The sequence below is a fragment of the Doryrhamphus excisus genome, linkage group LG5 (genome assembly GCF_037039965.1).
Source record: "Doryrhamphus excisus strain RoL-2023G ecotype Guam linkage group LG5, RoL_Dexc_Guam_v1.1, whole genome shotgun sequence".
Lineage (NCBI taxonomy): Eukaryota > Metazoa > Chordata > Actinopteri > Syngnathiformes > Syngnathidae > Doryrhamphus > Doryrhamphus excisus.
Window position 1 is genome coordinate 7931924 of NC_136361.1, and position 12951 is coordinate 7944874.

General features: G+C 40.5%; 1 protein-coding gene across 1 annotated transcript; it reads left to right on the forward strand.

Moving 5' to 3' along the window:
* The first annotated feature begins 608 nt into the window (after nt 1-608).
* rwdd1 (RWD domain containing 1) lies at nt 609-12270 on the forward strand. The gene is made up of 7 exons (XM_058053895.2): nt 609-780; nt 1085-1150; nt 2458-2588; nt 3308-3451; nt 7823-7955; nt 10589-10651; nt 12028-12270. Exons 1-7 carry the CDS (start codon nt 708-710, stop codon nt 12138-12140), a joined length of 723 nt encoding a protein of 240 aa, XP_057909878.2. The 5' UTR covers nt 609-707; the 3' UTR covers nt 12141-12270.
* The last annotated feature ends 681 nt before the right edge of the window (nt 12271-12951 follow it).

Consider the following 12951-nt stretch of genomic DNA (forward strand, 5'->3'; position numbering starts at 1 on the left):
GGTATTCCGGTTTCCTCCCACATTCCAAAAACATGCTAGGTTAATTGGCCACTCCAAATTGTCCATAGGTATGAATGTGAGTGTGGCTGGCGACCACACCAGGGTGTACCCTGCCTCTCGCCCGAAGACAGCTGGGATAGGCTCCAGCACGCCTGCAACCCTCATGAGGATAAGCGGTAGAAAATTAATTAATTAATTAATTTAACATTTAATTTTGTTTTATATCGATTTTTAAATTATGTATACTTACATTTCCTCATTTAGCCTTTCATGTACTGCACTGTTTCAAGAAGAATTATATTTCATCATGTTGTCATATTTGTTTATTTTGGTTTAAAAAAATTAATACAAACTTTTGTCGCTTTATGATGACGCAACATTCACCATGGTTCGGTTTTAGTGAGAGAAAAAAACGCTTGTCTGCAGACCTAAACAGTAGATCACAGATCTACTATTACAGCTCGACTGATTATGTTACCGTGACACCAACGACAGAATTATAATTACGAATAAAAACCGAATATTGTTAAATAAAATCATACCTACAGTTTTAATGATGCGTATTCACATTGTAATTAGATCGTACTATGACAAGTGTCAGACAAAAAGGCAAGATTACAGATATCATCGATCGAGACACGCACGCTTGGTAGCTGGAAGTCCGTGATGCCTTTTCCGGATCCCAAATAATTCCCAACTACACAAACATGACAGACTACGCCGAAGAGCAAAGAAATGAATTAGAAGCCATCGAGTCAATTTACCCGGACTCTTTTACAGGTGTGAAATAATGAATAGAAATGACGAGTGAACACATGCTAACACTTGGCTAGCTGTAGCAAAACAAACGTGATTCGTCTTGATGCTTCCTGTTCATTTTGTCAGCAGAAATGTAACTTGAAAATCCCCTTATAACGCTTGCCATGGCAAGAACCAGTGTTGTTGTCACCGCACTCAGCTTGTAGCAGTATTTGACAGAATAGCTGAAATGTTTACAACAGCTCACATTAGCTTTTTCTTAAATACAGCTATATTTTTTTATTAATTCTTTTCATCATATGCATGTATTACTATGTGATTGCAGTGTTTTCAGAGGATCCCATCAGCTTCACGATCACTGTCATGTCTGATGCTGGGGAAAACGGGGAAAGTGAGTATGTTGTCTGTGTTGCTTCGATCGAAGCACAGCAGATCCCTTACAGTACAGCACTTCTACTTTTATTAATGGATGGGTTGAAAACAATGCGGACGAAAACAGTGCAGGAAGGATCCATCCATATATCAATTTTCTATGCCGTTTATCCTTACTAGGTTTGTGGGGGTATGCTGGAGCCTATCCCAGCTGACTTCAGGCAAGAGGCGGGGTACACCCTGGAATGGTCTCCTGGTGGAGGAAGGATAACATTGCTTATTCACTTTTTACACTTAATTGCGTAGCTGAGCGCTAAAGAAAAGGAAAGCCATCGCCACATAATTGGAAATTCATTCATTTTCTACCGCTTTTCCTCACAAGGGTCGCGGGGGTTGCTGGAGCCTATCCCAGCTGTCTTCAGCGAGAGGCGGGGTACACCCTGGACTGGTGTCCAGCCAATCACAGGGCACATATAGACAAACAACCATTCACACTCATATTCATACCTATGGACAATTTGGAGTCGCCAATTAACCTAGCATGGTTTTGGAATGAAACCGGAGTCCCCGGAGAAAAAACGGCGAGAACATGCAAACTCCACACAGAGATTCCCAAGGGTGGAATCGAACTCAGGTCTCCTTGTTGTGAGGCCTGCACGCTAACCACTCGGCTCTAACAATAACCCTTCATTCCTTCATTTTCTACCGCTTTTTCCTCACGAGGGTCGTGGGGGTGCTGGAGCCTATCCCAGCTGTCTTCGGGCTGGTCACCAGCCAATCACAGGGCACATATAGACAAACAAGCATTCACACTCACATTCATACCTATGGACAATTTGGAGTCGCCAATTAACCCAGCATGTTTTTGGAATGTGGGAGGAAACCGGAGTACCCGGAGAAAACCCACACATGCACGGGGAGAACATGCAAGCTCCACACAGAGATGGCCGAGGGTGGAATCGAATCCTGGTCTCCTAGCTGTGAGGTCTGCGTGCTAACCACTTGTCCGCCGTGCAGCCCTAATTGGAAATGAACATCAAAAAAGTATATCGACTTTATCGTCAACGTTAGAGGGGTCATGGATTTGGTGGGCTGTGACAAGGAGATCAGTGAGGAAAACTAAAGTGGGACAATAAAACACAAGGACGAAAGGAAAAAGTTCTTTCTAGTACTCCATTTCATTTTTATAGTACAGTGTGTATCATTTACTAGGTTCCCACATACACCAAAACTTGTTCCACAGTCTAGGAACGGGACCTCCTGTACAAGTTATGATATGATAGGAGGTTGATGGCGTGATTCTCAGCTGACTGTTTTACCTCCCAGCTGTGGAAGCCACTTTGAAGTTCACCTACGTGGAGAAATACCCCGATGAGCCCCCGCTGTGGGAGGTCCACTCCCAAGAGAACCTGGAGAACAGTGATGTGGAGGGTATCCTCACGTTGCTACAGCAACAGGTCTGTATGTGAGTGTCACAGTGGACATAATAAGAGAATAAGCCTTTTCAGATGTAAATACAACTCTGCTTGTGGAGGGCAGGAAGTGACGGAGGTTCAGAGTTGAGTTTTAGCTTCTTGTGCGTTATAGACCCAAAAGTAGTCCTTGTTATCATAATGATTATGATGTTATTATTGTGCATGTTGTGAGATAATTATAACCGGCAGTAAATGCCTGTCTGACAACAATTACTGACACCTAGTGGCCAGTTAGGATACTACATTCACAATTAAAATGCTGCGTCTGCCTTGTATTTGCATTTTAACACATTTAGTTAATTTAGCAATGTTTATGCTTAAACATACTTAATTTGGTACAATTTGCTTAAAATAAATTTAAAAACAGGCCATATTCAATGACGAAACAGCGATCATTTATTAATGAATTTGTGAAAAACGGCGAACCGCGATGTGGCAAAGGACGATTGTACATTAATCCCTCGCCACAACGTGCTTTGAATATCTCAGCTATGCAGTTTTTATAAATATATATCTATAATATCTTAATTAATAAGTCATGCTGTTTGGGTTTTCTTAAGCACCATAAAGGAGGGCTTACTTTACTAATCAAAATGTCTTGACTGATTATGCAGTCCATCTGTCGTTTTACTCGTGTTATCTTAGTGTTGCCTTCATCTGACGACTGTGGTATCATTATCGCATATGTCTTTTGTCTGCAGGCGGAAGAAAATCTAGGAATGGTGATGATTTTCACCCTGGTGACGGCTGTGCAGGAGAAACTCAATGAAATTGTGGACCTGATAAAGAACAGAAGAGAAGAGGAGAAAATGCGTAAAGAGCGAGAGGCAGAGGAAGCAGAGAAGGTAGGACGGTAGTGTTTTATTTTCATCGTATATACAGTGAAGAAAATAAGTATTTGAACACCCTGCTATTTTGCTATTTCTCCCACTTAGAAATCATGGAGGGGTCTGAAATTTTCATCGTAGGTGCATGTCCACTGTGAGAGAGATAAACTAAAAAGAAAAATCCAGAAATCACAATGCATGATTTTTTAACAATTTATTTGTGTGATACAGCTGCAAATAAGTATTTGAACACCTGTGTATCATCTAGAATTCTGACCCTGAAAGACCTGTTAGTCTGCCCATTAGAAGTCCACCTGCACTCCATGTATCATCCTGAATCAGATGCACCTGTTTGAGGTCGTTAGCTGCATAAAGACACCTGTCCACCCCATACAATCAGTAAGACTTTAACTTGTAACATGGCGAAGACCAAAGAGCTGTCCAAAGACACCAGAGACAAAATTGTACACCTCCACAAGGCTGGAAAGGGCTACGGAGCAATTACCAAGCAGCTTGGTGAAAAAAGGTCCACTGTTGGAGCTATCATTAGAAAATGGAAGAAGCTAAACATGACGGTCAATCTCAATCGGAGTGGAGCCCCATGCAAGATATCACCTCGTGGGGTCTCAATGATTCTAAGAAAGGTGAGGAATCAGCCCAGAACTACACGACAGGACTTGGTCAATGACCTGAAAAGAGCTGGGACCACCGTTTCCAAGGTTACTGTAGGTAATACACTAAGACGTCATGATGTGAAATCATGCATGGCACGAAAGGTTCCCCTGCTTAAACCAGCACATGTCAAGGCCCGTCTTAAGTTTGCATATGACCATTTGGATGATACAGAGGAGTCATGGGAGAAAGTTTTATGGTCAGATGAGACCAAAATAGAACTTTTTGGTCATAATTCCAATAAGCGTGTTTGGAGGAAGAAGAATGAAGAGTACAATCCGAAGAACACCATCCCTACTGTGAAGCATGGGGGTGGTAGCATCATGCTTTGGGGGTGTTTTTCTGCACATGGGACAGGACGAGTGCACTGCATTAAAGAGAGGATGACTGGGGCCGTGTATTGTGAGATTTTGGGGAACAACCTCCTTCCCTCTGTCAGAGCATTGAAGATGGGTCGTGGCTGGGTCTTCCAACACGACAACGACCCGAAGCACACAGCCAGGAAAACCAAGGAGTGGCTCCGTAAGAAGCATATCAAGGTTCTAGCATGGCCCAGCCAGTCTCCAGACCTGAACCCAATCGAAAATCTTTGGAGGGAGCTCAAACTCCGTGTTTCTCAGCGACAGCCCAGAAACCTGACTGATCTAGAGAAGATCTGTGTGGAGGAGTGGGCCAAGATCCCTCCTGCAGTGTGTGCAAACCTGGTGAAAATACTACAGGAAACGTTTGACCTCTGTAATAGCAAACAAAGGCTACTGTACCAAATATTAACATTCATTTTCTCAGGTGTTCAAATACTTATTAGCAGCTGTATCACACAAATAAATTGTTAAAAAATCATGCATTGTGATTTCTGGATTTTTCTTTTTAGTTTATTTCTCTCACAGTGGACATGCACCTACGATGAAAATTTCAGACCCCTCCATGATTTCTAAGTGGGAGAAATAGCAAAATAGCAGGGTGTTCAAATACTTATTTTCTTCACTGTATGTGTACAGTGGCACCTTGCTTCGTGACATCAGGGGCGGATTTAGTCATTTGGAGGCCCGAGGCAAACTTTTCTTCTCATAATTTTGACTTTTCATCTTATAGTTTCAGCTTTTTATGTCATAAAAAAGGCTTTTCTTCTGCTAATTTTGACTTTCTATCGCATAATTGTGACTTTATGTCATAATTTTGACTTTATTTCATAATTAGGACTTATCTCAAAATTTCAAGCTTTTTATCTCATAAAAAAGACTTTTCTTCTCATAAATTAGACTTTTTATCTCATAGTTTCAGCTTTTTATGTCATACAATAGGCTTTTCTTCTGCTAATTTTGACTTTCTATCTCATAATAAAACGGCGCTTGCATCGGATTTTACCGATACCCACAAACGCATCATGATTAATCTAGATTTCACCCGTCAATTGCATCCATACCCGGTGAATGAGGCGATGCACTCATGATACATCGATGTATCAATTAATATTATTTTCCAAACCCTTACTAGCTGTAAGGGTGCTGAATCATTTTGCGCATGTGCAGTAAGATGGAATAGTCCATCGCATGAAACGGGAGGTTGATGTGGTCGAAACCATCATGATACATTTTGATGTAGTTATCAGCACATAGATTAAGGCTAAAACAGTGATGTATACTTTAAATAGTTTTTATGATAAGTTTGAGGGGCCCTTTCCTGTGTTTGCCCATGGCTCGTCAATAATGATGTACCGATGGCCCGGGGCAAGTTAAAACAAAATTTGGGCAAGTAAATCCAATCAGTGATATTCCCGTCGGGCAAGTGCACTTTGGCATGCCATGCTGCCAAGAGTTTTTTTAAAAGCGGTTCTTGTTGAGTGTTGGTAAAACACGGACTGCGTAATTCCGGTGCTAATTTGCAAACCAATCCTTCCAAATCTTGAAATGGACCAATCAGAATCGTTTATTTAGACTGCGATCCGCAGTGCGCAGTCGGCGTTTTACCCACACCCGTTCTTGTTGGCGATCAACCAATCAGCGATGGTTTGACTAGGAAAACATCTATCATGGCGTCCCTGCCAACATGGTCTAATTCTTCAACAACGTGTGAAGGAAAACAACAAAAAGTGATGAAATAGTGCCTCCTAAACAAGTATTTTATTAGCGGCAGCAAATCAAATGTTGGCACAGGTGAGTGAATCACATTGCTGTGACAATTTGAAGTGGTCACAATGCAATACCACCGATTAGATCCAATACCAAGTGCTGATTTTGCACAAGCTACAAAATCTAGCGCTTCCATTTCTCTGTGTATTTTTCTCACCTTTGCTTCACAAATTATTGTTTGACCATTGAGCATTTTTTTCTGGATTCAAAACACTTTACTGGTACACAAATGTGTCTATTCAATAATGTTTCATTGTGGTGCACAACTTATAAATCCAGATTTCCATGCAAAGTCATGATCTATGTAGGAAAACAACCACAAGAAATGATCATCATTTCATCTTTATTTGAGATTCTCATGTGATGCCACAAAAATTTGATAATATCATTAAGGCAGTCTTTTCATTTTACATGGGGCAAGTTCGGGCAAGTAGTTCTCACCTTAAGGATTCCCCATGGGCAAGTCATTTTTGTTTTTAAGCCCTGTTGCCTAATAATAGTAAGTCTGCCCCTCAGCGTCGTCAATTTGTTCCAGAAGGACCAATTCAAACCAAAACAGACTCTAACTAAGGCAGGTTTTCCCATAGAAAATCATGACAAATCAATTTATTTGTTCTCATTTTAACACAAAACACATTTTATGCACAATACTATATTTTCTCCAGAGTATAAGTCGCACCAGCCAAAAATGAACAATGAAGAAAAAAAAAAAAACATAAGTTGCACTGGACTCTAAGTGGCATTGTTTTATAAAATCCGATACCAAGTGGAAAGTCAAGTTATAGTAGTAATAAAATGGAACGTGAATAGGTGGTATGTTAACGTAACATATGAACAGTTATTCACATAACTATAACTTAAACAACGTCACATAACTAGTTTACTTGCGGCTCGTAATCCACAGAATATGAATTTCCTTTTGGGGCATTTGTGTTTTGTCTTTCTCAGTTGTTGTGTACATTTGATATGAATGATAGGAATAGAAGATGCTGGCACGCAAGCGTAGAGCAAATTCTCATGGCTGTCAGTGTGAAGAAAAAAACATATACATGTGTGGCCACGGTGAAGCCCCGCGTCTGGCAACCATTCCAAATATACAATAAATGGAGACAATTATCAGGAAAATAATGAAGCCGAAATAAAGGAAACACATCAAAAACCTAAGCCAATGACAACACATTTGGATTAGTCATGATATAATAAATGAAGAAACAAGTAAACAGGGAAATGCACATTTTTTAAATGGAGATCAGGGTGCAACCGGCACTGTTTTTCACACAAATTTGCGGCTTGTAAATGTGTATGCCGCTGAGGTATTCCCTATCAGCTGACTGAAGTCATGTGACGGCTCCCGGTTCACATTATACTAGTATCATAATATTTCATCTTTGGCACGTCATACAAAATGGCTACGTAAACAAACATGTCACATGGAATTCATTCATAATTTGTTTAATGTTAACTGAAAACATGCTAACCAGAGCGGATGTTAACCAAGGCTCCAGTATATATGCTAACAACACTGTGTAGAAGCTGTGCCTGAGACGCCAAACACGGGGTTAACGTCTACCGGTCTGTCTCTGACTAGGTGGCGTTCCAGGGCACGGTGGTAACCATCGAGAACTTCCTGGCATGGAAAGCCGCCTTCGACTTGGACATGGCCGAGTTACAGAGGAAAAAGCAGAAAGAAGAGGAGCAATTGGGGAAAGCAAAACTCACCGGTACACTTTGATTGAATTTTTGGTGGTGGGGTGTCCTTTCCACACGTTAACCTTCCTCTTGTGTTAGGGTCGGCAGCGACCCGTTTTACATTTTAATGCATAAAAAGAATCACATAACATTTGTTTATTGCATCAAGGCTTTTTTTTCACTCAGGAAACTCTATTTCAACAAAATAAAACCAAAAAAATCATTTTTACTGTATTTTAAAATGCTCTGGTTGAAATTATGACCACTGTATTGTTAGGGTCGGTTTGGACCCGAATATAATAATATGACTATAAAGCAATATTTTGAGCCAAAACTGAAATCATAAGTGTACAATTAGCCAACACAATGACAACCAGCTCCTCTTCTCATCATGTAAGCTTCAGGGGATTCTCATTTTGACCGCTTTTCCAGTATACCAGCAGAAAAACAAGGTGAAAAACAACATGTGAGGTGAATTCACTCATTTGGCTGATTTCACATTTACAATTTGGATCATGGAAAGAATGGCAAGAAGTACAGTGAACCAAGATCTGGACCTGTTCTGCTTTTTCATTTCACTTTATACTAAAGTTCTGTTGCTGAAAACAATAACTTTTTCTACCTTTTCTTGACATTAATATATATGGGTAAAAATTCACCCCAACACCATATTTCTTCAGCGATTAATACTAAAATGGGAAAATTAATAAAACTAATTGATTTAAGAGACATGTTCTATAGCTCTCAGTAATAGCCAGGTAACAAAATATCCTTACATTTATTAATATGATTCTTTAGAGGTTCATTTGGCCATTTTTAGAAATTGAAATGGAGGGGTATAGTGACAAAAAAAGGCCTACATGCCCACACCAAAAGTATTAAAACCAACATTTTCATGGATGAGGAAGCCTAAGAAGGTAACCAAGACACGAGAAGCAAATTTGATGGTAACTTATTGTTTTTAGTGTATTTTATAGCTGATTTAATACATGGGTCAAAACCGACCCGTTAACATAAGAGATGATACCAGAAAGCTAACACAAGAGGAAGGTTAAAAGCTTCACTTTCCAAGCAAACTATATTCAAGTCTTGGAATTCATTCATTGATTAGAATTTGTGTACTCGTTGTTTGAAGCATGTGCAGCAGGGGTGTCCAAAGTAAAAAAATTTCCATTGTGAAAAATGAAAGGATTTTCATACTTTTAGTATCATTTAACTTTGCATTTTCCAACTACTTTATTCCAGTATATTTTCTTCTCCTAATAATGACTTTATTTACATGATAGTTTGAATTTAGTAAAGCGGTAAAAAAAAAAACTTTCTGGACACATTCTGGAGTACTGCATGTATGTACTATGTACGTTAGGGGTGTGAATCTCAGCACTGAGGACGATTCAATACACATCTCGATGCACTGCCAGTGATATGATACATGGAATTTTCTGGTGATACGATGCGATACCATTCACCCTCTTCATGATATGATGCGATACGATGCGATGCTCATTTAGTTCAAATCAATGCAATCCGATATGATATGGTGCAATTTCTTGCGATAAATGCAAATAAGCAAAGGGAAAAAAATGGAATTCAGTATGGTCCTACAAAAAGGATTTGGCTTTATTCCTTATTGGCATTTGGCAGTAAATTCAATTAAAGTGCTGTTTGTCTTTTTTTTTTATACTATGCACCACTTCTTCATCATTCTTTTTGCCATCTTAAAACAGCAACAACTTTTCAAAAACAACTTTACTCCGACTTTCACATCGACTATGTAATTACAATAGCAGTGGTTCAGTGGTGGAGTAAAACAATTAAACAATAATTACTGCTGTAAAAATTACAGTACCAGCAACAACAAAGTAAAAGTGACACTTTCAACAGTGGTGTGGTGTGGTGTGGGTGGATGGATGGATGGATAGATGGGGGACACTTGTTGCAGGGATGGACAAATAGCTCCTGGACAATTTGGAAAGCAGCTGAAATTCCACTTGTTCTGACCTGATTTGCTTGGTTTTTCGCCGGTGTCCGACGAGGAACTAGACGGGGAGGCGGCGGTAGACTTGTCCGTGTTGTGGTGTCCCCTTTTTAAGTTTGCATTGCTGCCATTTTACGGCTTCTTAACACAGCATTCTTTGCAAATGACGGACATTTTGTCGAGCTTTCCGTTGTTCTTTGAGAATCCGTAGTGTTTCGAAACATACCATTTAAACGTTGCGGGTGGGTTAAATATAGAAACTTCCTCTCTGCTGCTTACGTGCGAACGTCCATGCTGTTTTACTTGTACTTGTACGTGCCTCACGGCTTCCGTCCGTATTCAATACAAAATGCGAAATAATTATGTTGCATTCAATGCACCTGGGGAACAGCATATGTGGTGAAGTTGAACATTAATAAATCAGAGCTTGCATCGGATTTTACCGATACCAACGAACGCATCGCGATTAATCTAGATTTCACCCGTCAATTGCAACCATAACCAGTGAATGAGCCGATGCACACGCATGGCGCGCATCGATGTATCGATAAATATCGATTATGTTCCACACCCTTAATGTACATGTGTGTGTGTGTGTGTGTGTATGTATCAATGTGGACACTTGTGGTGCGAAATGTACACACATTAGCAGCTTGTCTTCAGCTAACCAGCAGATATCCGATGCAGGTAAACAGCTGTTTGAGAGAGACCACAACCTGGACACATCAGACATCCAATTCCTGGAAGACGGTAAGTAAGCTCTTAAGGAAGACAACAATGCAGTTTCAATATAAAGTAGTTGATGACATGATGGAAGTCATACTGTATGTTCTAATTATATTCTTTATTAACACTTTATTAACACTCCTTATTAACCTACTTTTGTACTTTCGCCATTCAAAGCATTCCAACGTCAAAATGTTCAACTCGTTTTGGAATGACTTCCTTCATAAATGTCTTTATATGAAGAATTACATTTACGTACACTAGAGGGCAGTGTTTCCTGCAGTAGGAGTTAACAATGGCGGCTGAACTAGTCATTCATTATATTACCTGTTAGTAGGCCTGCCACAATAATGGTTAAATGGTTAAAAAAAAAACAACAATTATGATGTCCTCGATATGATACATATGTATTTACCTGTATGCGTGTTCGCGCGACTGCTCTTCTCTCTGTGACACACAGGCTGGATGAAACGAGGTTTCACTCTGTATCTGCCTGTGATCGGACAGAGTGGGCATTCATCTAATTTAACCTCTTTGTGGAGGTGGGGCTACTAGCTACTACCAGTTAGCCAGCTTCGTGAGCTCCCGGAGCTGAGCACGCAGGCCACATAGCGAGGAGACACGCGTTCGATTCCCCACTCTGTCATCTCTGTTTGCACATTCTTCCCGTGTGTGTGTGTGTTTTCTCCGGGCACTCCGGTTTCCTCCCACATTCCAAAAACATGCTAGGTTAATTGGCGACTCCAAATTGTCCATAGGTATGAATGCGAGTGTGAATGGTTGTTTGTCTATATCAAATCAACTTTATTTGTAGAGCACTTTTCCTGCAAAGGCATGCAACACAAAGTGCTTTACAGAATTAAAAACAATTATCACAATTAAAAGGAAAAACAATTACAAAGAAAGCCCCCCCCATACTAGACACACACCCACACACAATTACACACAATCACACACAGTAGGGAGACATGGCATGGCACTGAGGATCAAGGAAACGCCACCTTTGGGGCCGTCCACACTGGGAGGACCCACAGGCCGTGCCATCGGGGGACCAGCACCCGGGCCCCCCGACTCCAATGTGGGACCCCCACATCAAAGGGAGGAACCCCCAGCCGGCCAGGTCGAAGGGACCCAAGTATGGCACCCCCTCAGCAGACCCGACACAGCCCCCAGTGTGGAGGACCCCCCCTGAGGAAACACTGGAGTTAAAAGCTGAAGACTAAGAGCATCGTATAAGTATAAGTGCCCTGTGATTGGCTGGCGACCAATCCAGGGTCCAGTCCAGTTCACAATTATCGTTCAGCAAAACTTAATATGGTTACAAGCCTACCTGTTGCTGTATATAGTGATATCATTTCAATAATATTTTTGAGATTCTGGACTGTCTCTTCCCATTTCAGCTGGAAACAACGTGGAGGTGGATGAATCCTTGTTCCAGGACATCGACGACTTGGATTTGGAGGATGATGACCCTGATTTTGACCCTTTAGAGATGGGCAGTGATGAGGACTAAAGCCGAGAGAACTGATGTGGAATATGATGAGAAGATCCGACACGGCTTTTTTTTTTTTAAAGATGCTAGCAGCTGTTGGAATATAAGGTGTTTTTCATGAATGCTACATATTAAATTTGCTTCAAATGCTTGCCTTGGTTCTGGTGCAGTTTCTACACGCAGGGCATCAATCCACTTTATGAGTGGCACAGATGCACTGCCAGCGATACGATACTTTAACGATACATGGAATTTTCTGGCGATACGATACGATACGATTCACCCTCTTCACGATGCGATAATCATTTAGTTCAAATCAGTGCAATCCCATATGGTATGGTGCAATTTCTTGCGATATGATGCAATTCAACATGATGCAAATAAGCAAAGGGAAAAAATGGAATTCAGTATGGTCCTACAAAAAGGATTCGGTTTTATTCCTTATTGGCATTTGGCAGCAAATTCAACTAAAGTGCTCTTTGTCTTTTTTTTTTTTTTTTACTATGCACCACTTCATCATTCTTTTTGCCATCTTAAAACAGCAGCCACTTTTCAAAAACAACTTTACTCCCACTTTCACATCGACTATGTAATTACAATAGCAGTGGTTCAGTGGTGGAGTAAAGCAATTAAATTAAAATAATTACTGCTGTAAAAAATACAGTACCAGCAACAACAAAGTTAAAGTGACACTTTCAACACTTTCCTGTCTGCTAAACATACTGCTAATATGAATCGCTAGGAACTAGGCTAATACAGTAGTGAGGGCAGAAAGTAAAACAATGTATGCCCTTTTAAAATAGTTTCAAAATTCAGGAAGAAGCCAACTGCT